We start from the raw sequence: 27,833 nt of genomic DNA, 5'->3' as shown, positions 1-27,833 counted from the left end.
GTCTAAGTGCGTTGTCCATTTCTACCAGTAGAGGGTTATGGACACGACAGTGGTCAGGTGATGCGGATTTCAAACGGCATTCGGAAGTATTGCCTTATTAAGGGGAGGAGTTATTTGGGGTCGGTCTTTCAGACCTGGTGGCCACGGCAACAGCTGGGAAATCCACGTTTGTACCCCAGGTCGCCTCTCAACATGAGAAGACGCCGTATTATCAGGCGCAGTCTTTTCGTGGACAAGCGGGCAAAAGGTTCCTCATTTCTGCCCCGTGACAGAGGGAGAGGAAAAAGGCTGCAGAAATCAGCCAGTTCCCAGGAACAGAAACCCTCTCCCGCCTCTGCCAAGCCCTCAGTATGATGCTGGGGCTTTACAAGCAGAATCAGGCACGGTGGGGGGCCCGTCTCAATGAATTTCAGCGCGCAGTGGGCTCACTCGCAAGTAGACCCCTGGATCCTTCAGGTGATATCTCAGGGGTACAAATTGGAATTTGAGACGTCTCCCCCTCGCCGTTTCCTAAAGTCGGCTTTACCGATGTCTCCTTCTGACAGGGAGACAGTTTTGGAAGCCATTCACAAGCTGTATTCCCAGCAGGTGATAATCAAGGTACCCCTCCTGCAACAGGGAATGGGGTATTATTCCACACTGTTGTGGTACCGAAGCCGGACGGCTCGGTGAGACCGATTCTAAATCTAAAGTCTTTGAACACTTACATACAGAGGTTCAAATTCAAGATTGAGTCACTCAGAGCAGTGATTGCGAACCTGGAAGAAGGGGACTACATGATGTCTCGGGACATCAAGGATGCTTACCTTCATGTCCAAATTTACCCTTCTCACCAAGGGTACCTCAGGTTTATGGTACAGAACTGTCACTATCAGTTCAGACGCTGCCGTATGGATGGTCCACGGCACCCCGGGTCTTTACCAAGGTAATGGCCGAAATGATGATATTCCTTCGAAGGAAGGGAATTTTAGTTATCCCTTACTTGGACGATTCCCTGATGAGGGTAAGATCCAGGGAACAGTTGGAGGTCGGTGTAGCACTATCTCAGGTAGTGTTGCGGCAGCACGATTGGATTCTCAATATTCCAAAATCGCAGCTGGTTCCGACGACTCGTCTTCGTTTCCTAGGGATGATCCTGGACACAGTCCAGAAAAAGGTGTTTCTCCCGGAGGAGAAAGCCAGGGAGTTATCCGAGCTAGTCAGGAACCTCCTAAAACCGAGCCAAGTCTCAGTGCATCAATGCACAAGGGTTCTGGGTAAAATGGTGGCTTCCTACGAAGCAATCCCATTCGGCAGATTCCACGCAAGAACTTTCCAGTGGGACCTGCTGGACAAATGGTCCGGGTCGCATCTTCAGATGCATCAGCGGATAACCCTGTCACCAAGAACAAGGGTGTCCCTCCTGTGTTGGTTGCAGAGTGCTCATCTTCTAGAGGGCCGCAGATTCGGCATTCAGGACTGGGTCCTGGTGACCACGGATGCCAGCCTGCGAGGCTGGGGAGCAGTCACACAGGGAAGGAATTTCCAGGGCTTATGGTCAAGCCTGGAGACATCACTTCACATAAATATCCTGAAGCTAAGGGCCATTTACAATGCTCTAAGCTTAGCAAGACCTCTGCTTCAAGGTCAGCCGGTGTTGATCCAGTCGGACAACATCACGGCAGTCACCCACGTAAACAGACAGGGTGGCACAAGAAGCAGGAGGGCAATGGCAGAAGCTGCAAGGATTCTTCGCTGGGCGGAAAATCATGTGATAGCACTGTCAGCAATTCCGGGAGTGGACAACTGGGAAGCAGACTTCCTCAGCAGACACGACCTCCTCCCGGGAGAGTGGGGACTTCACCCAGAAGTCTTCCACATGATTATAAACCGTTGGGAAAAACTCGACAGGTATTGCGCCAGGTCAAGGGACCCTCAGGCAATAGCTGTAGACGCTCTGGTAACACCGTGGGTGTACCAGTCAGTGTATGTGTTCCCTCATCTGCCTCTCATACCCAAGGTACTGAGATTGATAAGATGGAGAGGAGTAAGCACTATATTCGTGGCTCCGGATTGGCCAAGAAGGACTTGGTAACCGGAACTTCAAGAGATGCTCACGGAGGATCCGTGGCCTCTACCTCTAAGAAGGGACCTGCTCCAGAAAGGACCCTGTCTGTTCCAAGACTTACCGCGGCTGCGTTTGACGGCATGGCGGTTGAACGCCGGATCCTTAAGGAAAAAAGGCATTCCGGATGATGTCATCCCTATCCTGATCAAAGCCAGGAAGGATGTAACCGCAAAACATTATCACCGCATTTGGCGAAAATATGTTGCGTGGTGCGAGGCCAGTAAGGCCCGACGGAGGAAATTCAACTGGGTCGATTCCTACATTTCCTGCAAACAGGAGTGTCTATGGGCCTGAAATTGGGGTCCATTAAGGTTCAAATTTCGGCCCTGTCAATTTTCTTCCAAAAAGAACTAGCTTCAGTCCCTGAAGTTCAGACGTTGTAAAAGGGGTACTGCATATACAGCCTCCTTTTGTGCTTCCAGAGGCACCTTGGGATCTCAATGTAGTTTTTGGGTTCCAAAAGTCACATTGGTTTGAACCACTTAAATCTGTGGAGTTAAAATATCTCACATGGAAAGTGGTCATGCTGTTGGCCCTGGCCTGGGCCAGGCGCGTGTCAGAATTGGCGGCTTTATCCTGTAAAAGCCCTTATCTGATTTTCCATTCGGACAGGGCGGAATTGAGGACTCGTCCTCAGTTTCTCCCTAAGGTGGTTTCAGCGTTTCACCTGAACCAACCTATTGTGGTGCCTGCGGCTACTAGGGACTTGGAGGACTCCAAGTTGCTAGACGTTGTCAGGGCCCTGAAAATATATGTTTCCAGGACGGCTGGAGTCAGAAAATCTGACTCGCTGTTTATCCTGTATGCACCCAAGAAGCTGGGTGCTCCTGCTTCTAAGCAGACTATTGCTCGTTGGATTTGTAGTACAATTCAGCTTGCACATTCTGTGGCAGGCCTGCCACAGCCAAAAATCTGTAAATGCCCACTCCACAAGGAAGATGGGCTCATCTTGGGCGGCTGCCCGAGGGGTCTCGGCTTTACAACTTTGCCGAGCAGCTACTTGGTCAGGAGCAAATACGTTTGTAAAATTCTACAAAATTGATACCCTGGCTGAGGAGGACCTGGAGTTCTCTCATTTGGTGCTGCAGAGTCATCCGCACTCTACCGCCCGTTTGGGAGCTTTGGTATAATCCCCATGGTCCTTACGGAGTCCCCAGCATCCACTTAGGACGTTAGAGAAAATAAGAATTTACTTACCGATAATTCTATTTCTCGTAGTCCGTAGTGGATGCTGGGCGCCCATCCCAAGTGCGGATCGTCTGCAATACTGGTACATAGTTATTGTTACCAAAAAATCGGGTTATTGCTGTAGTGAGCCATCTTTTCTAGAGGCTCCTCTGTTATCATGCTGTTAACTGGGTTTAGATCACGAGTTGTACGGTGTGATTGGTGTAGCTGGTATGAGTCTTACCCGGGATTCAAAATCCTTCCTTATTGTGTACGCTCGTCCGGGCACAGTATCCTAACTGAGGCTTGGAGGAGGGTCATGGGGGGAGGAGCCAGTGCACACCAGGTAGTTCTAAAGCTTTACTTTTGTGCCCAGTCTCCTGCGGAGCCGCTATTCCCCATGGTCCTTACGGAGTCCCCAGCATCCACTACGGACTACGAGAAATAGAATTATCGGTAAGTAAATTCTTATTTTTTTCTGGACTCAATTCAGTCATATTGATAATAAGGGTATTAACTCTATGTTTACGGCAACTGCTTGTGGTTTAATATTGCTATTCTGAAAGCATTTGTTTTTAAAGAAATTATTTTGAATGTTATTAAATGTTATTCTTTCTCTGGCTGGGTCCACAGGTTATCCACAGGATAACATTGGGATATGCCGGAGCGACAGCGGAAATGGCACCAATACGGTTATGAGCTTTCTGGCCTCCCAGGATGCATCGGGGCTTCACCATATAATCCGCCCACTGACTCTGTCAAATCAGTTTTTTGTTTGGTGCGGCAGGAGCCGGATCATGGTCACAGGGCTGCTGTTAATAAAGCAGCCTGAAGCTTTTATTATGTTATTTTTATAGTCTTTCTATGCTTTTTTGAGCGACTTTTCTTAACAGCGTCTTAAACGCATACTGGAAAGGGTCGCTCCATCAACTCTCCACCGGGTCGCAACAACGCTTACCTTCGCGGTACAGTGCTGTCTCGACGGGCATCTGTGTCGGATGTTCTAGAAGGTCCAGCAGACGTAACCAGGCTGTGGCCGGAGCATGGGGAGAAGGTAAATCTATGGATTTCTTCTTACTAGGGGGGCCCGGACACAGCTACACTGTATTGGTGGAGACTACAAACAGTGTGTTGATGCGCCGAACACTCTCTGGTGCAACAGTGCTACGCTCTAGGGATCATAGGCGCCAGGACTAGGTAGAGGCCGCGATCCTTAGAGTTTAAGTCAACAGGGGGATTCAGACGCTCTCCTTGCCGCCTCTCCTCCGAGTTCATGACCAGTTTCCGCGCGTCTCCCGTCCATGAACTGAATGACCTCACTTCCGTCTCAGACGCTAACACGAGGGTACTCGGTCGCAGCTTAGACGCTGCGGTTGTGTACACTAGAGATCCGCCTAGACCGAGTCGCAGGCCTTAGCGTATGCATACACGTGGAAGTCACTGAGCGTCCGTGTCCGTCAGTGAGCGTCCGTGTCTTGCATCAGTTATCAGAACGACAGTGTACACCAGTAGCGTCTGAATCCACTCAGCGTCTTGAGAGCGTATTTGTTTGGATATGGAAGTGTGGTGAGTCTCCCTGTATCCCGCTCTACGGAGGAAGGGTATACAGTACTAAAAATTCTCTCTACTTGTTAGTATGAATTGTTAATTTTAGTACATATTGCATATGGGATCTGTATATTACTGTTATTTCTGCATGTTATGCTTGAAAAAAAAACAGTTAAAAACAGAAGTACAATTTTCCTACTTACTTGTAAGTTGTTATGGGGGTTGTATTCTCATATGACAATGTTTCATGCCTTAACATGTGACTGACTGCTAGTATGTGTGCTGACTTTTCTATGTCGTCAGTCCTGTTCTGACCCTCAATTCAGGTGCACGGTTGTGGTCAGATTAATCTCGCTTCTATATATCCATATATAGGTGATTTTCAGTCACAAATTGTGTAGTCTTTAATAGATTATTACCATGTCTGTGAGCGGCAAAAGTGACGAGAAGAATTTATCAGGCACTCCTACATCCCTAACATGCTTATCTTGTAAAACAGGGTTAATTGGTATGAACCAGTTGGTCACTTATGAGGGGTTGTGTGCGAACTGTTTTGCTTTTCAGCAAAGTAAAAAACAGGATTTGGTTCAACAACCAGTAGAGCCACCATGTATTATTTTCGCAAAGACTTTGTCTTCAATAGCGGACAGGTTAACTCCGGCAGCACCACCCCAGGGGTTAGGTTACACTATTAACCCATACATGCAGCTCCCTTCCTACGGCTTGGTTCCAGTAGCTTCTACAAGTAACCAAGGAACAGGTAAGTCTAAGACAGATGCGTCTATGTGGCAGACTACACAAGATGATACAACAGATGACGACACAGTATATTCAAATACTCCGTATGATGATCAGTCGCAGAGTTTTAGTTCAGAGAATGTAGCTGAACTTATTGACGCTGTGAAAGCTGTTCTCTCTTTGGAAGAGCCAGCCAAAACAGTGTCAAAGTCTAAAGCACCTGTGTTTAAACGAACAAAGTCAGTTAAAACTGAATTCCCAGCGACAGATGAGCTGACGGAAATGATGGATGAATCTTGGGCGACGCCCAGTAAAAAGTATAAGATTCCGAAAAGATGGGATTCTTATTATCCATTTCCAGCTGCGGATTGTTCGAAAAGAGAAGTTCCTGCAAAAGTAGATGCACATGTACTGCGACTTGTGCATAAATCTTCTTTACCACTGTCATCTACCTTACTAAATGTCACAGACAGAAGGGTAGATAGCTTCTTGCAAAATATATTTTGTCTCGTAGGAGCAGTGGTAAGACCTGCTATGGCTTCGGCCTGGAAGCAAAGGCAATGGGCGAATGGATAGAGGAACTAGAGAATGGCCTCTCTTCTCCTAATAGGGATCAAGAGTATAATTTAAGCCGTTTAAGACAATCTGCCCAATACTTGGAAGAAGCAGCAATTGATATTTGTACAGTTACTTCTAAAGCTTCAGCCTTGACAATAGCCGCTCGTAGAGCTGTTTGGCTACATACCTGGAAAGCAGATGCGGAATCCAAGAAAGAATTGGAAGCATTTGCCTTTCATTGGTAATATATTGTTTTGAAAACAATTGTCTTATATCCTAGAATTAGAGGCTGAATCAAAGAAGGTCAGATTTCCGGCTAGTTATAACCCAAAGTCTAAGGGTTCAAAGTTTCGCCCATTTCGATGGCAAAGCTAAAGAGGAGTCTAAGCAGCCCCAGTCCAATAGATCGGCCAGGGGTAGGAAGCAATGGGCTAGTAGAAAGCCAGCTTCCAAGCCTGAAAAGAAACCATCAGCCTGAAGAGACGGGCCTCCGCCTGGAGCATTCCAGGGTTGGGGTCCGACTCCTTCATTTTGCACACATATGGCAACAGTCGACGACAGATGCTTGGGTGCAGAAGGTGGTATCTCAGGGGTATGGGTTCCCATTCAGGAGGCAGCCTCCTCAAAGATTTTTTTTGCACCAGCCCGTCTCATATAGAGTCGAAGGCCAATGCCCTGCAAGAAGCAGTCCAAAAATTACTGCAGTCAGGTGTGATTGTCCCATTACCTCCATCACAAAGGGGACAGTGGTTTTGCTCCAATCTATTTCTGATCCAGAAGCCAAATGGGTCATTTCGACCAGTTCTCAATCTGAAAATGTTAAACAAGTACATTTGGATCCTAAGGTTCCACATGGAGACATTACGCTCCATAATGTTGGCTATGGAACCGTGAGATTACATGGTATCTCTGGATGTACAGGATGCTTACCTACATGTGCCTATAGCACGGTCTCATCAGTGCTACCTCAGGTTTGCCATCCTACAGGAACATTTTTTTCAGTTCCAAGCCTTGCCCTTCGGGCTTGCAACAGCACCCAGGGTGTTTACCAAGATTATGGTGGTTATGTCATCTTATCTCTGCCAGCAGGGGATAAGAATATTTCCATACCTCGACGACCTGTTAATCCTAGCACATTCGCAGGAGTTACTTTTGAGCCATCTTCAACAGATAATAGCTTGTTTACAGAGACACGGGTGGCTCATAAATTGGGAAAAGTCGTCTCTGATTCCGTCACAGCGGATGGTTCATTTGGGGGCCATATTGGATTCAGACCTACAGAGAGTTTTCTTACCAGAGAAAAAGATAGTCAAGGTGCAGGTCATGGCTCAGGAAGCGTTGCACACCCAGACAATGTCAGTCCATGCAGCAATGCGACTGTTGGGTCTCATGGTATCAACCTTCGACATGGTGGAAATATGCAATTCCACTCCAGACCATTACAGCACCTTATTCTGACCAAATGGAACGGAAATCATCAGACGATAAAAAAGCAGATGATAAAGTTTCCAGTAAACGTAAAAAAGTCTCTAGCGTGGTGGCTACAGACAGACCATTTAAACAAGGGGTGACCCTTTTGGATAAAATAATGGCAAGTCCTGGCAACAGATGCCAGTCTGCAAGGCTGGGGTGCGGTACTCGGAAGCCTTTGGTTCCAGGGAAAATAGACCATAAGGGAAAGTCGCCTGCCAATAAATCTGTTGGAAATAAGGGCCATTTATATGGCTCTAGTTCAGGCAAAGGACAATCTGCAAGGAAGACCGGTCCAGATTCGGTCAGACAATGCGACAGCAGTAGCGTACCTCAATCATCAAGGAGGAACTCACAGCAAAAGATTGATGGAGGAAGTTACTCCCATTCTAAGATTGGCAGAACCCCATCTCCCAGCATTGTCAGCAGTGTTTGTCCCAGGTGTACTGAACTGGGAAGCGGATTTTCTCAGTCGACACACCATTCAGGAAACCGAAAGGGCATTACACCCAGAAGTGTTTCAGACAATAGCGAACAGATGGGGTCTACCAGAGATAGACCTCATGGCGTCTCGTCTAAACAACAAAGTTCCAAGGTAGGGATCGAGAACAAAGGATCCCGGAGCGGTCCTTGTAGACGCACTGTCAGTAGAATGGAAATTTCATCTGGCGTATCTGTTCCCTCCAATATCTCTGTTACCCAGAGTAGTGTGAAAAATAAAGCAAGCAAAGGGAGCAATAATTCTAATAGCTCCAGCTTGGCTAAGAAGGCATTGGTACACAGATCTACTGAGAATGTCAGTGGAAGCACCAATACTGCTCCCTCAACGTCCAGATCTGCTAATGCAGGGTCCTTGTTGTCAGTCATCTGGATCATCTGTCTTTGACGGCGTGGCTGTTGAAACCTCTATCTTAGAAGCTAGAGGATTTTCAAAACAAGTAATCCAAACTATGCTTAGAGCAAGAAAGTCTTCTTCAGCTCGTGTGTATCATAGAATATGGCAAGCCTATATTCATTGGTGTACTGAAAAAAGTTTAAATCCAAAATCTTTCAAAGTGTCTAGGGTTTTCGATTTCCTTCAAGTAGGATTGGATAAAGGTTTGAAAGTAGCTTCCTTGAGAGTTCAAGTATCATCGTTAACTGTATGGTTTCAGCGAAAGATTGCTGATTTACAGGATGTACGTACTTTCTTTCAGGGAGTGGTACATATTCAACCTCCATTTGTTCCTCCTGCAGATCCCTGGGATTTGAATCTAGTTCTTAAATTCCTCCAGGGACCTCCGTTTGAACCACTAAAGAGAGCAGGTCTTAAATGGTTAACGGCTAAAGTACTTTTTCTACTAGCAATGGCGTCAGCCAGATGAGTGTCAGATTTAGGAGCGTTATCGTGTAAGTCTCCTTTCCTAAGTTTTTTTTCCAGACAGAGTATTTCTCAGAACTAGATCTGGTTATCTTCCGAAGGTGGTGTCAAAGTTTCACCTTAATGAAGAGATTGTAGTCCCAGCTTTTCAGGTATCGGAACTTTCTGCGGGAGAAGCGTCGCTGGACGTAGTCCGAGCATTAAGAATCTACATAGATCGTACTAGTGCCAACAGAAATACAGATTCTCTCTTCATCCTCTACGGATTTCATAGAAGAGGATGGCCTGCTAGTAAACAGACGCTGGCAAGATGGCTCCGAATGGTAATTTCAGAAGCTTATTCTCATGCATATCTCCCTACTCCAGCTAATGTCTCTGCTCACTCTACACGTAAGGTAGGTCCTTCATGGGCAGCACAACATGGTGCTTCAGCAGAACAGATTTGTAAGGCAGCCACATGGTCTTCCATAAACACATTCATTAGACATTATGCCTTGGATACTTTTGCCTCTCATGACGCAGACTTCGGGCGAAAGGTCCTCCTGTGTAATCAGGAGCGTCCCCACCACTAAAACTGGCTTTGGGAATCCCAATGTTATCCTGTGGACCCAGCCAGAGAAATAGACGTTATGGTAAGAACTTACCGTTGATAACGTAATTTCTCTTATGTCCACAGGTATCCACAGGGGTCCCACCCTGACGCACCTGATTTGAGGATCTTGACAATCATTAAACCTCTTCCCTCTTGTATGGAAGGGTGTGCATGTGTGTTCTTATCGCCTAAATAGGTTTCTACCTGATGCTCCTGCCTAATCGCTGTGGAAAGAACTGATTTGACTGAGTCAGTGGGCGGGATTATATGGTGAAGCCCCGATGCATCCTGGGAGGCCAGAAAGCTTGTGACCGTATTGGTGCCATTTCCGCTGTCTCTCCGGCATATCCCAACCTTATCCTGTGGATACCTGTGGACATAAGAGAAATAACGTTATCAACGGTAAGTTCTTTCCATAACGTCTATATTTTTAATCTAGAGCGCTCCTTGCTGTTACTTATTTATTAATTAACACACAATTTCCTTTGATCACTTTACTGATTTCCAGATAATCAAATAGAAGCTGCTAATATATCTTGTATAAAAAAGACAATTGTGATTATATAGTTAATTGCGCCTGATTTTGTCTGTCTTTAAGATTAGACAGTCCTGATAAGTTGTGTTCTATTGTGGTTCCGGCTGTTACGGACACTTCTGCTACTCCAAAGTCTTTGGATGTTGTGAGGGCTTTGAAGGTGTACATAAAGAGAACAGCTCGTCACAGGAAATCTGACTCGCTGTTCGTTCTGTGTGATCCCAATAAGAGTAGGTGTCCTACTTCAAAGCAGTCCATTGCACGCTGGATCAGGCTCACTATCCAGCATGCTTATTCCACGGCAGGCTTGCCCATTCCGATATCTGTTCAGGCCCACTCGACTAGGTCGGTGGGTTCTTCTTGGGCGGCTGCCCGGGGTGTGTCTGCGTTACAGCTCTGCCGAGCAGCTACTTGGTTAGGTTCGAACACGTTTGCTAAGTTTTATTTTATTCAATATTTTGGCCTCTGAGGACCTTCAGTTTGGTCAATCAGTTCTGCAGGAACCTCAGCACTCTCCCACCCGGTTTGGGAGATCTGGTACTTCCCCATGGTACTAAATGGAACTCCAGTATCCTCTAGGACGTAAGAGAAAATAGGATTTTAATTACCTACTGGTAAATCCTTTTCTCGTAGTTCATAGAGGATACTGGGCGCCTGCCTGGTGCTTCGTTCTTCCTGCATTGTTACTTGGTTCAGTATTGTTGTTTGGTTCAGCTGTTCCTGTTTCAAGTTTGGTTAGCATGGCTTTCCTCCTTGTTTGTGTGTGCTGGTTCGGAATCTCACCACTATCCTTATCTATCCTTGTCTCAAAGTATGTCTATATTATCGGGCACAGTTTCTTAGACTGAGTCTGGTAGGAGGGGCACAGAGGGCCATCCCACACTATCAAATTCTAAAAGTGCCCATGGCTCCTAATGGTCCCGTTTATACCCCATGGTACTAAATGGAACCCCAGTATCCTCTACAGACTACAATAAAAGTATTTACCGGTATGTAATTAAAATCCTATTTTTATTTATTATTATTATTATTATTATTATTATTTTTTTTTTTTTTTTTTTTAAAGGGTTGTAGTGTGTAGTGGTTTTTATTTAAGACAAATATACTGTAAATGTTGTATTTGTTCAAAGGATTTATTAGAGAGAACTATGCAGGTCAGTAGTTTATTTGCATTGCACTGCAGCTAATTTGCACATTATGATACCCCTTTTACTGGTAAGTTTCACAAACCCCCCAAAATATTTTGGGTATAAAAGGCTAGTAAGTTGAGTATTTACATAGGGATGCAGTTGATATGCTGGCTACCGACGCCGGAATCCCGACCGTTGACAATGCCGCCAGCTAGAATGCCGTCTAACAGGCTATTCCCACTCGTGGGTGTCCACCACATCCATAAAGTGAGAATAGAACCTGGAAGGGGCTCCGTTGCACTAGCTGTCCCCCCAGCATTCTGGCGGCCGGGATCCCGACCGCCGACATATCATCCCCAACCCTCCACGTATATACATGTCACTGGTTTCTGCAATTTGGTTGTAAGGTGTCTGAAAGTACCAGGTTGTTATGAAATTCCATACAACATTGGTTCCCTGGGAAATAGGTTTGGATGGTACAGTGAGGAACAACACAGATGCCCTTATTTATCCATTGTTTGTTTACACAGTACTTACCATTTACCGGTACTGAGGTAGATCTCTCTTGTGCACGTATTTCTCATGGAATGCATTTGATTTTCTATACTTTAGAAACTGCCAAACTGGATAAGGAATGCAGAAATCCTAACCTGGCAGATGAAGTCCCATGTGGTGCTGAAATACGTAATGGTAAGTAAAAGCAAGTTGTCATTGTGTTATGTGATTACAGAAGGCTCCTGATACTTCTATTCTAAAGCTAATACAACTGTAATAATGCACAATGTGCTTTTTCATTCTTATAGAGATTGAACATTTGAAGTCTGTGGAGCAGGATTGCATCGGGTAAGATTAATTTTCCATTTATCACAAATTGGTAGGCTAATGCATTTGTGAAGTATATTCAGATATATGTAGGGGGAAATTTAATAGGGTGTGAGCATTAAGAAGTGGGAGATTTTGTGAGTTTTTTTAAAGTGCCAATTCATTATATGACACAATCACCCTGGTTTCTAAATGTAAATGATTGGCAATTAAAAAAATACAAAAAACTCTCACTTCCTGATTCCCGCAACCTACCCCCCCCCCCCCACCCCCCCCATGATCTAGAAGTAGTAGTTAGAAACAATCATTGCAAGATATCAAATACCACAGAAGATGATTATCCTTCACAAGTGCGTGTTGAGATGTGTTATAGGAATTTAATGGTCATTTTTGGCCGGTTTTGTTACTAGTGTATGGATAATAGCAACATTTTTTGAGTTTTTAAAAAAACAAGCAATAATTATTAATATGCATATTTCTTTGTGAGTTTAATTTTAATTATTGTGATTTGGTATTGAGGTTGTTTTCAAAATGAGCAGAGATTCAGAGCATACTATAATTCCTCTTATGTCAGTCTGAGGGATAGCATTGCTCTGAGTGTGTATCTGACCTATCTGAGTCTGGCACTAAACAATCAGCTGACTCCTACCTTTCTCAGTCTTGTTTTAGTGCTTTGGAAGAAAGGCACACTGTAACAGTTTAGCTTTCACAGGAAAAGGTTATGGATATCCAATCCAGAGTAAGAACCCTTTTGTTACTGTCTCAGGTCTCCATTCTCAGGGCTATGCAGCTGCTGGGAAAGATGGTGATCTCTTTCAAAGCAGTCCCGTTTGCCAAATTTCATGCCAGGCCACTACAGAACCAGCTGCTTCGTCGCTGGTTGAAGACATGTTCGGCTAGACAGGCAGATGTTCGGACTTTCACCACAAATTTGTCAGTGATTAGACAGTACAAATTTATCAAGAGGTTTTCTGATGACAATCGGAATGTGGTGATTTTTACCACAGATGCCAGTCTTACGGGCTGGGGCACGGCAGTACAAAACAACATACATTTGCAGGGGCAATAGTCAATTCAGAAAGCCACAGTTCCAATCAAAATATTGGAATTGAGGGCGATTTTGTTTTTTCGTTACTAAGGGTCCAGTCCCTTCTGCAGAACAATAGTGTACCTGTGTGGATTCAGACGGACAATGCCACGGCAGTGGCTTATATCAACAAGCAAGGTGGCACAAGTTGCTTGTGGGTTATGCCCGAGGCTTCGCACATACTCAAGTGGGCAGAGATTTGGATTCCAGCAAACTCCGCAATTTACGTTCCAGGAGTGGACAATTGGGAGGTGGACTTTCTAAGACGCCACAAGTTACACCCTGGAGATTGGGAATTAAACCAGGAGGTGGTTGTGGAGATTGAGTCCAGATGAAGGTTACCAGACAACAACCTCATGGCCTCACGTCTGAACAAAAAGTTTCTGGTATATGGAGCTTGGTCAAAGGATTCAAAGGCATTTCTAGTGGATGCCATGACAGCCACCTGGGCATTCTAGCTAGCATACATCTTTCCGCCTCTGCATATGTTTCCTCGGGTAATTAAGAAAATTCATCGGAAAGCTCATGCCAGTCACGCCATTCTTTAGGACGTAGTGGTCGAGGATCCAATCCAATCCATTTTCCATTACACCCTGATCTTCATCATAAAGGGCCTTGTCTACACCCTGATTTGAATTGGTTGACTTTGATGGCTTGGCTCTGAAATCAAAATTCTGAGAGCCAAAGGGTTTTTCTGTAAGATAGTGGAAACCACGATTCAGGCCAGAAAGCCAGTTTCCTCAAGGATTTATCATATATGACAAAATATATTTCCTGATATGAGTGTCATAAATGGAAGCCATATGTGTTTTGTGTCTCTCTCAAATTTTCTTTTCTGCAGGAAGGTTTGTCTAATGATAGGGCCACTCATAGTGTTTTTCGCCGGACCCTGTAGAACAGCATTCAGCCAGTGCCTCTACCAGATTTCACAGCATGCTGTGGTTGGGTCCGATGGATGCGACACTGCCACATAGGAACCTGTGTGTAGGCTTCTTCTTGCCGAATGGGTCCTGCTGAACGTGACCCGCTACAACGCTGTGTGTGGCACTAGCCTAAGGGCCTACGCTTGTCGTCTCTTAAGGGACGGATATCGGCTTTTTCTATCCTGCTCACATTCTGTATGTTAATACTTTTCTCCAATTTGTTTTACACATTTAACCTTCTTATGTTCCCCAAGTTTCCCTGTGCGACTTAAATTTAGTAACATAGTAACATAATATCTGAGGTTGAAAAAAGACAATTGTCCATCGAGTTCAACCTATTTGTGGTCTCCTATGCATGATGATTTGACTAAAATTTCTGACTGATGCTGCTGTCAGCCGTTACATTTTATCCCTATTTATAGTAACTATAATGCATGACTATGCACCATACCCCTGGATATCCTTATCCATTAGGAATTTATCTAACCCATTCTTAAAGGTGTTGACAGATTCCGCCATTACAACTCCCTCGGGCAGGGAATTCCAAACATGTATTGTCCTTACCGTAAAAAAGCCTTTACGCCGTTTTGTGCGGAATCTCCTCTCCCCTAACCTGAGCGAGTGTCCACGAGTCCTCTGTGTTGATCTAACCAAAAACAGGTCCCGCGCAAGCTCTGTGTATTGTCCCCTTATATATTTGTAGATGTTGATCATATCCCCTCTTAGTCTCCGCTTTTCCAATGTAAACATGCCTAGTCTTTCAAGCCTTTCCTTGTATTCCATCGTCTCCATGCCCTTAATTAGTTTGGTCGCCCTCCTCTGTACCTTTTCAAGCTCCAGGATATCCTTTTTGTAGTACGGTACCCAGAATTGTACACAGTATTCAAGGTGTGACCTCACTAGTGATTTATATAATGGGAGTATAATACTCTCGTCCCTAGCATCAATACCCCGTTTTATGCATGCTAATATCTTATTAGCCTTCTTTGCTGCAGTCCTACTTTGGGTACTACTGCTTAGCTTGCTATCTATGAGGACACCTAAGTCCTATTCCAGTACAGAATCCCCTAATTTTACCCCATTTAGTAGGTAGGTGTAATTTATGTTCTTGTTACCACAGTGCATTACTTTACACTTGTCTGTGTTGAAGCGCATTCTCCATTTGGCTGCCCATGCTTCTAATTTAACTAAGTCGTTCTGAAGAAACTCGGCATCCTCCTCTGTATTTATAGCCTTACACAATTTGGTATCATCTGCAAAAATTGACACCATGCTCTCTAGACCTTATGTTAGGTCGTTAATGAAAATATTGAACAATAGCGGTCCTAATACTGAGCACACCACTTAGCACTTCAGTCCAAGTTGAAAAAGATCCATTAACCACAACGCGCTGCTTCCTATTATCTAACCAGTTTTTGGAGGCTTTACAGAAGGCTCCTTTTAAGCTTCTTAAGTCAGTGGAATTGCGTTACATTACTTTGGAGGTTGTTTTCATTTGGATATTTCTTAAACCAGAAGAGTTTCAGAGTTGGCTGCTCTTTCTTGTAAACCTCCACAGATTATTTTCCATTAGGGGGGTTTTACGCACAAAACCATCTTCCGAGGGTAGTGTCCAAATTTCACATGAGCCAGGACATTGTCCTTCCAGCATTTAGGGGGCCTCAATCTCAGAAGATGGTTCACCTTCATCTCTCTTAGATGTGGTCTGTGGTTTATGAATTTATTTGGAACGTATGGCATCTCTTCGATATAGATTCCTTGTTGGTATTATTAGATGCACCAAAACGTGGATGGCCATCCTCTAAGGCATCTATTGCTAGATGGGTCAGTTCAGCCATTCATCAGACTTATGTGTCATCCAATGTGACGGTATCTGACGCCATTCGAGCTCACTCGACTCGTGTTGTAGGGGCTACCTGGGCTGCTCGACATGGTGCATCTGTGAATAAGTTGTGCAGGGCAGCTAACTTGTCATCTGTACACACCTTTACAAAATGTTTTCTCTTCCATACGTTTGGAGCAAGTGACGCCAATATTGGGCATAAGTTTCTACGAGTAGTATCTCCTGCTATTTGCTCCCCTGATAAGCTTGCTTTGGGAAATCCCAGAGTGATGGCTTCCCCCAGATTGACGATGGAGAAAATTGTTTTTCTCTAACGTCCTAAGTGGATGCTGGGGACTCCGTAAGGACCATGGGGAATAGCGGCTCCGCAGGAGACTGGGCACATCTAAAGAAAGCTTTAGGACTATCTGGTGTGCACTGGCTCCTCCCCCTATGACCCTCCTCCAAGCCTCAGTTAGATCTCTGTGCCCGAACGAGAAGGGTGCACACTAGGGGCTCTCCTGAGCTTCTTAGTGAAAGTTTTAGATTAGGTTTTTTATTTTCAGTGAGACCTGCTGGCAACAGGCTCACTGCATCGAGGGACTAAGGGGAGAAGAAGCGAACTCACCTGCGTGCAGAGTGGATTGGGCTTCTTAGGCTACTGGACATTAGCTCCAGAGGGACGATCACAGGCCCAGCTTGGATGGGTCCCAGAGCCGCGCCGCCGGCCCCCTTACAGAGCCAGAAGGCAGAAGAGGTCCGGAAAATCGGCGGCAGAAGACGTCCTGTCTTCAACAAGGTAGCGCACAGCACTGCAGCTGTGCGCCATTGCTCTCAGCACACTTCACACTTCGGTCACTGAGGGTGCAGGGCGCTGGGGGGGGGCGCCCTGAGACGCAATAAAAACACCTTGGATGGCAAAAAAAATGCATCACATATAGCTCCTGGGCTATATGGATGCATTTAACCCCTGCCAGAATCCATAAAAAAGCAGGAGAAAAGTCCGCGAAAAAGGGGCGGAGCCTATCTCAGCACACTGGCGCCATTTTCCCTCACAGCTCCGTTGGAGGGAAGCTCCCTGTCTCTCCCCTGCAGTCACTACACTACAGAAAGGGTTAAAAAAAAGAGAGGGGGGCACTAATTAGGCGCAGTATTAACTATACAGCAGCTATAAGGGGGAAAAACACTTATATAAGGTTATCCCTGTATATATATAGCGCTCTGGTGTGTGCTGGAAAACTCTCTCTCTGTCTCCCCAAAGGGCTAGTGGGGTCCTGTCCTCTATCAGAGCATTCCCTGTGTGTGTGCTGTATGTCGGTACTTTTGTGTCGACATGTATGAGGAGAAAAATGATGTGGAGACGGAGCAGATTGCCTGTAATAGTGATGTCACCCCCTAGGGGGTCGACACCTGAGTGGATGAACTGTTGGAAGGAATTACGTGACAGTGTCAGCTCTGTATAAAAGACAGTGGTTGACATGAGACAGCCGGCTACTCAGCTTGTGCCTGTCCAGACGTCTCATAGGCCGCCAGGGGCTCTAAAGCGCCCGTTACCTCAGATGGCAGATATAGACGCCGACACGGATACTGACTCCAGTGTCGACGGTGAAGAGACGAATGTGACTTCCAGTAGGGCCACATGTTACATGATTGAGGCAATGAAAAATGTTTTACACATTTCTGATAATACGAGTACCACCAAAAAAGGGGTATTATGTTCGGTGAGGAAAAACTACCTGTAGTTTTTCTGAATCTGAGAAATTAAATGAGGTGTGTGATGATGCGTGGGTTTCCCCCGATAACAACGGATAATTTCTAAAATGTTATTGGCATTATATCCTTTCCCGCCAGAGGTTAGGGTGCGTTGGGAAACACCCCCTAGGGGGGATAAAGCGCTCACACGCTTGTAAGGGCTCTACCTTCGCCTGAGATGGCCGCCCTTAAGGATCCTGCTGATAGAAAGCAGGAGGGTATCCTAAAAGGTATTTACACACATACTGGTGTTATACTGCGACCAGCAATCGCCTCAGCCTGGATGTGCAGTGCTGGGTTGGCGTGGTTGGATTCCCTGACTGAAAATATTGATACCCTAGATAGGGACAGTGTATTTTTGCCTATAGAGCATTTAAAAGATGCATTTTTATATATGCGTGATGCACAGCGGAATATTTGCCGACTGGCATCAAGTCTAAGCGCGTTGTCCATTTCTACCAGTAGAGGGTTATGGACACGTCAGTGGTCAGGTGATGCGTATTCCAAACGGCATTTGGAAGTATTGCTTTATTAAGGGAGGAGTTATTTGGGGTCGGTCTTTCAGACCTGGTGGCCACGGCAACAGCTGGGAATTCCACGTTTGTACCCCAGGTCGCCTCTCAACATGAGAAGACGCCGTATTATCAGGCGCAGTCTTTTCGTGGACAAGCGGGCAAAAGGTTCCTCATTTCTGCCCCGTGACAGAGGGAGAGGAAAAAGGCTGCAGAAATCAGCCAGTTCCCAGGAACAGAAACCCCCCCCCGCCTCTGCCAAGCCCTCAGTATACGCTGGGACTTTACAAGCAGAATCAGGCACGGTGGGGGGCCCGTCTCAATGAATTTCAGCGCGCAGTGGGCTCACTCGCAAGTAGACCCCTGGATCCTTCAGGTGATATCTCAGGGGTACAAATTAGAATTCGAGACGTCTCCCCCTCGCCGTTTCCTAAAGTCGGCTTTACCGATGTCTCCTTCTGACAGGGAGACAGTTTTGGAAGCCATTCACAAGCTGTATTCCCAGCAGGTGATAATCAAGATACCCCTCCTGCAACAGGGACGGTGTATTATTCCACACTGTTGTGGTACCGAAGCCGGACGGCTCGGTGAGACCGATTCTAAATCTAAAATCTTTGAACACTTACGTACAGAGGTTCAAATTCAAGATTGAGTCACTCAGAGCAGTGATTGCGAACCTGGAAGAAGGGGACTACATGATGTCTCGGGACATCAAGGATGCTTACCTTCATGTCAAAATTTACCCTTCTCACCAAGGGTACCTCAGGTTTATGGTACAGAACTGTCACTATCAGTTCAGACGCTGCCGTATGGATGGTACACGGCACCCCGGGTCTTTACCAAGGTAATGGCCGAAATGATGATATTCCTTCGAAGGAAGTGAATTTTAGTTATCCCTTCCTTGGACAATTCCCTGATAAGGGTAAGATCCAGGGAACAGTTGGAGGTCGGTGTAGCACTATCTCAGGTAGTGTTGCGGCAGCACGATTGGATTCTCAATATTCCAAAATCGCACCTGGTTCCGACGACGTGTCTTCTGTTCCTAGGGATGATCCTGGACACAGTCCAGAAAAAGGTGTTTCTCCCGGAGGAGAAAGCCAGGGAGTTATCCGAGCTAGTCAGGAACCTCCTAAAACCGAGCCAAGTCTCAGTGCATCAATGCACAAGGGTTCTGGGTAAAATGGTGGCTTCCTACGAAGCAATCCCATTCGGCAGATTCCACGCAAGAACTTTCCAGTGGGACCTGCTGGACAAATGGTCCGGATCGCATCTTCAGATGCATCAGCGGATAACCCTGTCACCAAGGACAAGGGTGTCCCTCCTGTGGTGGTTGCAGAGTGCTCATCTTCTAGAGGGCCGCAGATTAGGCATTCAGGACTGGGTCCTGGTGACCACTGATGCCAGCCTGCGAGGCTGGGGAGCAGTCACACAGGGAAGGAATATCCAGGGCTTATGGTCAAGCCTGGAGACATCACTTCACATAAATATCCTGAAGCTAAGGGAAATTTACAATGCTCTAAGCTTAGCAAGACCTCTGCTTCAAGGTCAGCCGGTGTTGATCCAGTCGGACAACATCACGGAAGTCACCCACGTAAACAGACAGGGTGGCACAAGAAGCAGGAGGGCAATGGCAGAAGCTGCAAGGATTCTTCGCTGGGCGGAAAATCATGTGATAGCACTGTCAGCAGTATTCATTCCGGGAGTGGACAACTGGGAAGCAGACTTCCTCAGCACGACCTCCACCCGGGAGAGTGGGGACTTCACCCAGAAGTCTTCCACATGATTAAAAACTCGACAGGTATTGCGCCAGGTCCAGGGACCCTCAGGCAATAAGCTGTAGACGCTCTGGTAACACCGTGGGTGTACCAGTCAGGGTATGTGTTCCTCCCTCTGCCTCTCATACCCAAGGTACTGAGATTGATAAAATGGAGAGGAGTAAGCACTTTATTCGTGGTTCCGGATTGGCCAAGAAGGACTTGGTAACCGGAACTTCAAGAGATGCTCACGGAGGATCGGTGGCCTCTACCTCTAAGAAGGGACCTGCTCCAGCAAGGACCCTGTCTGTTCCAGACTTACCGCGGCTGCGTTTGACGGCATGGCGGTTGAACGCCGGATCCTGAAGGAAAAAAGGCATTCCGGATGAAGTCATCCCTATCCTGATCAAAGCCAGGAAGGATGTAACCGCAAAAACATTATCACCGCAATTGGCGAAAATATGTTGCGTGGTGCGAGGCCAGTAAGGCCCGACGGAGGAAATTCAACTGGGTCGATTCCTACATTTCCTGCAAACAGGAGTGTCTATGGGCCTGAAATTGGGGTCCATTAAGGTTCAAATTTCGGCCCTGTCAATTTTCTTCCAAAAAGAACTAGCTTCAGTCCCTGAAGTTCAGACGTTTGTAAAAGGGGTACTGCATATACAGCCTCCTTTTGTGCCTCCAGTGGCACTTTGGGATCTCAATGTAGTTTTGGGTTCCAAAAGTCACATTGGTTTGAACCACTTAAATCTGTGGAGTTAAAATATCTCTCATGGAAAGTGGTCATGCTGTTGGCCCTGGCCTGGGCCAGGCGCGTGTCAGAATTGGCGGCTTTATCCTGAAAAAGCCCTTATCTGATTTTCCATTCGGACAGGGCGGAATTGAGGACTCGTCCTCAGTTTCTCCCCAAGGTGGTTTCAGCGTCTCACCTGAACCAACCTATTGGTGGTGCCTGCGGCTACTAGGGACTTGGAGGCCTCCAAGTTGCTAGACGTCGTCAGTGCCCTGAAAATATATGTTTCCAGGACGGCTGGAGTCAGGAAATCTGACTCTCTGTTTATCCTGTGTGCACCCAACAAGCTGGGTGCTCCTGCTTCTAAGCAGACTATTGCTCGTTGGATTTGTAGTACAATTCAGCTTGCACATTCTGTGGCAGGCCTGCCACAGCCAAAAATCTGTAAATGCCCACTTCACAAGGAAGGTGGGCTCATCTTGGGCGGCTGCCCGAGGGGTCTCGGCTTTACAACTTTGCCGAGCAGCTACTTGGTCAGGAGCAAATACGTTTGTAAAATTCTACAAAATTGATATCCTGACTGAGGAGGACCTGGAGTTCTCTCATTTGGTGCTGCAGAGTCATCCGCACTCTCCCGCCCGTTTGGGAGCTTTGGTATAATCCCCATGGTCCTTACGGAGTCCCCAGCATCCACTTAGGACGTTAGAGAAAATAAGAATTTACTTACCGATAATTCTATTTCTCATAGTCCGTAGTGGATGCTGGGCGCCCATCCCAAGTGCGGATTGTCTGCAATACTTGTACATAGTTATTGTTACAAAAATCGGGTTATTATTGTTGTGAGCCATCTTTCAGAGGCTCCTCTGTTATCATGCTGTTAACTGGGTTCAGATCACAGGTTATACGGTGTGATTGGTGTGGCTGGTATGAGTCTTACCCGGGATTCAAAATCCTTCCTTATTGTGTACGCTCGTCCGGGCACAGTATCCTAACTGAGGCTTGGAGGAGGGTCATAGGGGGAGGAGCCAGTGCACACCAGATAGTCCTAAAGCTTTCTTTAGATGTGCCCAGTCTCCTGCGGAGCCGCTATTCCCCATGGTCCTTACGGAGTCCCCAGCATCCACTACGGACTATGAGAAATAGAATTATCGGTAAGTAAATTCTTATTTTTCTCTATCGTCCTAGTGGATGCTGGGGTTCTTGAAAGGACCATGGGGGGGGAATAGCGGCTCCGCAAGAGACAGGGCACAAAAAGTAAAGCTTTAGGATCAGGTGGTGTGCACTGGCTCCTCCCCCTATGACCCTCCTCCAAGCCTCAGTTAGATTTTTGTGCCCGGCCGAGAAGGGTGCAATCTAGGTGGCTCTCCTAAAGAGCTGCTTAGAAAAGTTTAGCTTAGGTTTTTTATTTTACAGTGAGTCCTGCTGGCAACAGGATCACTGCATCGAGGGACTTAGGGGAGAAGAAGTGAACTCACCTGCGTGCAGGATGGATTGGCTTCTTTGGCTACTGGACATTAGCTCCAGAGGGACGATCACAGGTACAGCCTGGATGGTCACCGGAGCCTCGCCGCCGGCCCCCTTGCAGATGCTGAAACAAGAAGAAGGTCCAGAATCGGCGGCATGAAGACTCCTCAGTCTTCTTAAGGTAGCGCACAGCACTGCAGCTGTGCGCCATTTCCTCTCAGCACACTTCACACGGCAGTCACTGAGGGTGCAGGGCGCTGGGAGGGGGGCGCCCTGGGAGGCAATGAAAACCTATTTTTGGCTAAAAATACCTCACATATAGCCTCCGGGGGCTATATGGAGATATTTAACCCCTGCCAGAATCCGTTAAGAGCGGGAGACGAGGCCGCCGAAAAAGGGGCGGGGCCTATCTCCTCAGCACACAGCGCCATTTTCCCTCACAGAAAGGCTGGAGGGAAGGCTCCCAGGCTCTCCCCTGCACTGCACTACAGAAACAGGGTTAAAACAGAGAGGGGGGGCACTAATTTGGCGTTAGAAATATATAAAAAAGATGCTATAAGGGAAAACACTTATATAAGGTTGTCCCTATATAATTATAGCGTTTTTGGTGTGTGCTGGCAAACTCTCCCTCTGTCTCTCCAAAGGGCTAGTAGGTCCTGTCCTCTATCAGAGCATTCCCTGTGTGTGTGCTGTGTGTCGGTACGTGTGTGTCGACATGTATGAGGACGATGTTGGTGAGGAGGCGGAGCAATTGCCTGTAATGGTGATGTCACTCTCTAGGGAGTCGACACCGGAATGGATGGCTTATTTAGGGAATTACGTGATAATGTCAACACGCGGCAAGGTCGGTTGACGACATGAGACGGCCGACAAACAATTAGTACCGGTCCAGACGTCTCAAAAACACCGTCAGGGGTTTTAAAACGCCCGTTTACTTTAGTCGGTCGACACAGACACAGACAGGGACACTGAATCCAGTGTCGACGGTGAATAAACAAACGTATTCCTTATTAGGGCCACACGTTAAGGGCAATGAAGGAGGTGTTACATATTTCTGATACTACAAGTACCACAAAAGAGGGTATTATGTGGGATGTGAAAAAACTACCGTAGTTTTTCCTGAATCAGATAAATTAAATGAAGTGTGTGATGATGCGTGGGTTCCCCCCGATAGAAAATATGGGCGGTATACCCTTTCCCGCCAGAAGTTAGGGCGCGTTGGGAAACACCCCTTAGGGTGGATAAGGCGCGCACACGCTTATCAGAACAAGTGGCGGTACCGTCTATAGATAGGGCCGTCCTCAAGGAGCCAGCTGACAGGAGGCTGGAAAATATCATAAAAAGTATATACACACATACTGGTGTTATACTGCGACCAGCGATCGCCTCAGCCTGGATGTGCAGAGCTGGGGTGGCTTGGTCGGATTCCCTGACTAAAAATATTGATACCCTTGACAGGGACAGTGTTTTATTGACTATAGAGCATTTAAAGGATGCATTTCTATATATGCGAGATGCACAGAGGGATATTTGCACTCTGGCATCAAGAGTAAGTGCGATGTCCATATCTGCCAGAAGATGTTTATGGACACGACAGTGGTCAGGTGATGCAGATTCCAAACGGCACAAAGGTGTATTGCCGTATAAAGGAAGAGGAGTTATTTGGGGTCGGTCCATCGGACCTGGTGGCCACGGCAACTGCTGGAAAATCCACCGTTTTTTACCCTAAGTCACATCTCTGCAGAAAAAGACACCGTCTTTTCAGCTTCAGTCCTTTCGTCCCTATAAGAGTCATATCTGCCCAGGGATAGAGGAAAGGGAAGAAGACTGCAGCAGGCAGCCCATTCCCAGGAACAGAAGCGTTCCACCGCTTCTGACAAGCTCTCAGCATGACGCTGAGACCGTACAGGACCCCTGGATCCTACAAGTAGTATCCCAGGGGTACAGATTGGAATGTCGAGACGTTTCCCCTGCGCAGGCTCCTGAAGTCTGCTTTACCAAGGTCTCCCTCCGACAAGGAGGCAGTATGGGAAACAATCCACGAGCTGTATTCCCAGCAGGTGATAATTAAATTACCCCTCCTACAACAAGAAAAGGGGTATTATTCCACACTATATTGTGGTACTGAAGCCAGAAGGCTAGGTGAGACCTATTCTAAATCTAAAAAAATTTGAACACTTACAAAGGTTCAAATCAAGATGGAGTCACTCAGAGCAGTGATAACGAACCGGGAAGAAGGGGACTATATGGTGTCCCGAGACATCAGGGATGCTTACCTCCATGTCCCAAATTTGCCCTTATCACTAAGGGTACCTCAGGTTCGTGGTACAGAACTGTCACTATCAGTTTCAGACGCTGCCGTTTGGATTGTCCACGGCACCCCGGGTCTTTACCAAGGTAATGGCCGAAATGATGGTTCTTCTTCGAAGAAAAGGCGTCTTAATTATCCCTTACTTGGACGATCTCCTGATAAGGGCAAAGTCCAGGGAACAGTTGGAGGTCGGAGTAGCACTATCTCGGATACTGTTACAACAGCAGGGGTGGATTCTAAATATTCCAAAATCGCAGCTGATCCCGACAACAAGTCTCCTGTGCTTAGGGATGATTCTGGACACAGTCCAGAAAAAGGTGTTTCTCCCGGAAGAGAAAGCCAGGGAGTTATCCGAGCTAGTCAGGAACCTCCTAAAATCAGTACATCATTGCACAAGGGCCATGGTAAAAAAATGGTGACTTCCTTCGAAGCAATTCCAGTCGGCAGATTTCATGCAAGAACTTTTCAGTGGGATCTGCTGGACAAATGGTCCGGATCGCATCTTCAGATGCATCAGCGGATAACCCTATATCCAAGGACAAGGGTGTCTCTCCTGTGGTGGTTACAGAGTGCTCATCTTCTAGAGGGCCGCAGATTCGGCATTCAGTTTTGGATGTTGGTGACCACGGAGGCCAGCCCGAGAGGCTGGGGAGCAGTCACACAAGGAAAAAATTTCCAGGGAGTGTGATAAAGTCTGGAGACTTTTCTCCACATAAATATAGCTAAGGGTAAATTTATAATGCTCTAAGCTTAGCAAGACCTCTGCTTCAAGGTCAGCCGGTATTGATCCAGTGGGATAAAACATCACGGCAGTCGCCCACGTAAATAGACAGGGCGGCACAAGAAGCAGGAGGGCAGTGGCAAAAACTGCAAGGACTTTTCGCTGGGCGGAAAATCATGTGATAGCACTGTCAGCAGTGTTTCATTCCGGGAATGGAAACTGGGAAGCAGACTTCCTCAGTAGGCACGACCTCCACCCGGCAGAGTGGGAACTTCATGGGGAAGTTTTCCACATGATTGTAAATCGTTGGGAATTACCAAAGGTGGACATGATGGCGTCCCGTCTGAACAAAAAACGGGACAGGTATTGCGCCAGGTTAAGAGACCCTCAGGCAATAGCTGTGGACGTTCTGGTAACACCGTGGGTGTACCAGTCGGTGTATGTGTTCCATCCTCTGCTTTTCATACCTAAGGTACTGAGAATTATAAGACGTAGAGGAGTAAGAACTATACTCATGGCTCCGGATTGGCCAAGAAGGACTTGGTACCCGGAACTTCAAGAGATGCTCACAGAGGACTTATGGCCTCTGCCGCTAAGAAGGGACTTGTTTCAGCAAGTACCATGTCTGTTCCAAGACTTACCGCAGCTGCGTTTGACGGCATGGCGGTGGAACGCCGGATCCTAAGGGAAAAGGCATTCAGGAAGAGGTCATGCCTACCCTGGTCAAAGCCAGAAAGGAGGTGACCGCACAACATTATCACCACATGTGGCGAAAATATGTTGCGTGGTGTGAGGCCAGGAAGGCCCCACGAAGAAATTTCAACTCGGTCGATTCCTGCATTTCCTGCAAACAGGAGTGTCTATGGGCCTCAAATTGGGGTCCATTAAGGTTCAAATTTCGGCCCTGTCGATTTTTCTTCCAGAAAGAATTGGCTTCAGTTCCTGAAGTCCAGAAGTTTGTCAAGGGAGTATTGCATATACAACCCCCTTTTGTGCCTCCAGTGGCACTGTGGGATCTCAACGTAGTTCTGGGATTCCTCAAAACACATTGGTTTAAAACCAGTCAAATCTGTGGATTTGAAGCATCTCACATGAAAAGTGAACATGCTCTTGGACCTGGCCTGGACCAGGCGAGTGTCAAATTGGTGGTTTTTTTCTCAAAAAAGCCCATATCTGTTTGTCCATTCGGACAGGGCAGAGCTGCGGACTCGTCCCCAGTTCTCTCCCTAAGGTGGTGTCAGTGTTTCACCTGAACCAGCTTATTGTGGTGTCTTGCGCCTACTAGGGACTTGGAGGACTCCAAGTTGCTAGATGTGGTCAGGGCCCTGAAAATATAGGTTCCAGGACGGCTGGAGTCAGGAAAACTGACTTGCTGTTATCCTGTATGCACCCAACAAACTGGGTGCTCTTGCTTCTAAGCAGACTTTTGCTAGTTGGATGTGTAATACAATTCAGCTTGCACATTCTGTGGCAGGCCTGCCACAGCCAAAATATGTAAATGCCCATTCCACAAGGAAGGTGGGCTCATCTTGGGCGGCTGCCCGAGGGGTCTCGGCTTTACAACTTTGCCGAGCGGCTATTTAGTCAGGGGCAAACACGTTTGTAAAATCCTACAAATTTGATAACCTGGCTAAGGAGGACCTGGAGTTCTCTCATTCGGTGCTGCAGAGTCATCCGCATTCTCCCGCCCGTTTGGGAGCTTTGGTATAATCCCCATGGTCCTTTCAGGAACCCCAGCATCCACTAGGACGATAGAGAAAATAAGAATTTACTTACCGATAATTCTATTTCTCGGAGTCCGTAGTGGATGCTGGGCGCCCATCCCAAGTGCGGATTATCTGCAATACTTGTACATAGTTACAAAAATCGGGTTATTATTGTTGTGAGCCATCTTTCAGAGGCTCCGCTGTTATCATACTGTTAACTGGGTTCAGATCACAGGTTGTACAGTGTGATTGGTGTGGCTGGTATGAGTTTTACCCGGGATTCATAAATCCTTCCTTATTGTGTACGCTCGTCCGGGCACAGTATCCTAACTGAGGCTTGGAGGAGGGTCATAGGGGGAGGAGCCAGTGCACACCACCTGATCCTAAAGCTTTACTTTTTGTGCCCTGTCTCCTGCGGAGCCGCTATTCCCCCCCCATGGTCCTTTCAGGAACCCCAGCATCCACTACGGACTCCGAGAAATAGAATTATCGGTAAGTAAATTCTTATTTTTTACTTAACATAAAATCTCTTCCTCGAAATCCATCTGGGGGACGCTCAGCTCCCTCCCTGTATGATTTGTTTCTATGCACATTATCATTGTGGATTGTGTTATTATTCTTCTTTCTTCCTCCGGGCAGCTTTGCTAAACGTAGACTGAGGGAGGTAAGAGAGATTATGTAGGGGAGGGTGTCAGCTGATTTTTAGTGCCAGATTCCCGATAGGTCAGATACATAACCCAGAGTAATAGTGTCCCCCAGATGGACCTCAAGGAAGGGATTTTACGGTAAGTAATTTTTCTCCGGCAGGGTCCACAGGTTATCCATAGGATAAAATTTGGATAGGATGAAGCGACAGCGGATTTGCACCAATCGGTCAAAGCTTTTCGGCCTCCCAGCATGCAATGTGCCCGTCCATATATCCCCGCCTCCTGGCTCAGACAAATCAGTTTTTTGTTTGGTGCGGCAGGAGCCGGACCATGGTCAATAGGCTGCTGGTTTTTATCAGCCATAAGCCTTCTTA

General features: G+C 46.7%; 1 protein-coding gene across 4 annotated transcripts in view; it reads left to right on the top strand.

Annotated features, from left to right (window-relative positions):
• KNL1 (kinetochore scaffold 1) overlaps window positions 1–27,833 on the top strand; it is a 431,776-nt gene that overhangs the window by 345,731 nt on the left and 58,212 nt on the right. For all 4 annotated transcript variants that reach the window (XM_063947793.1, XM_063947791.1, XM_063947792.1 and 1 more), the window contains 2 exons: window positions 11,818–11,895; window positions 12,009–12,048. In XM_063947793.1, the coding sequence (XP_063803863.1) occupies window positions 11,818–11,895; window positions 12,009–12,048 (118 nt within the window). The remainder of the gene's footprint in view (window positions 1–11,817; window positions 11,896–12,008; window positions 12,049–27,833) is intronic.

Source organism: Pseudophryne corroboree, chromosome 12, assembly GCF_028390025.1.
Source record: "Pseudophryne corroboree isolate aPseCor3 chromosome 12, aPseCor3.hap2, whole genome shotgun sequence".
NCBI classification, from domain to species: domain Eukaryota; kingdom Metazoa; phylum Chordata; class Amphibia; order Anura; family Myobatrachidae; genus Pseudophryne; species Pseudophryne corroboree.
Note: the sequence above shows the minus strand (reverse complement) of the source record. Positions and strands in the feature narration are given on the sequence as shown.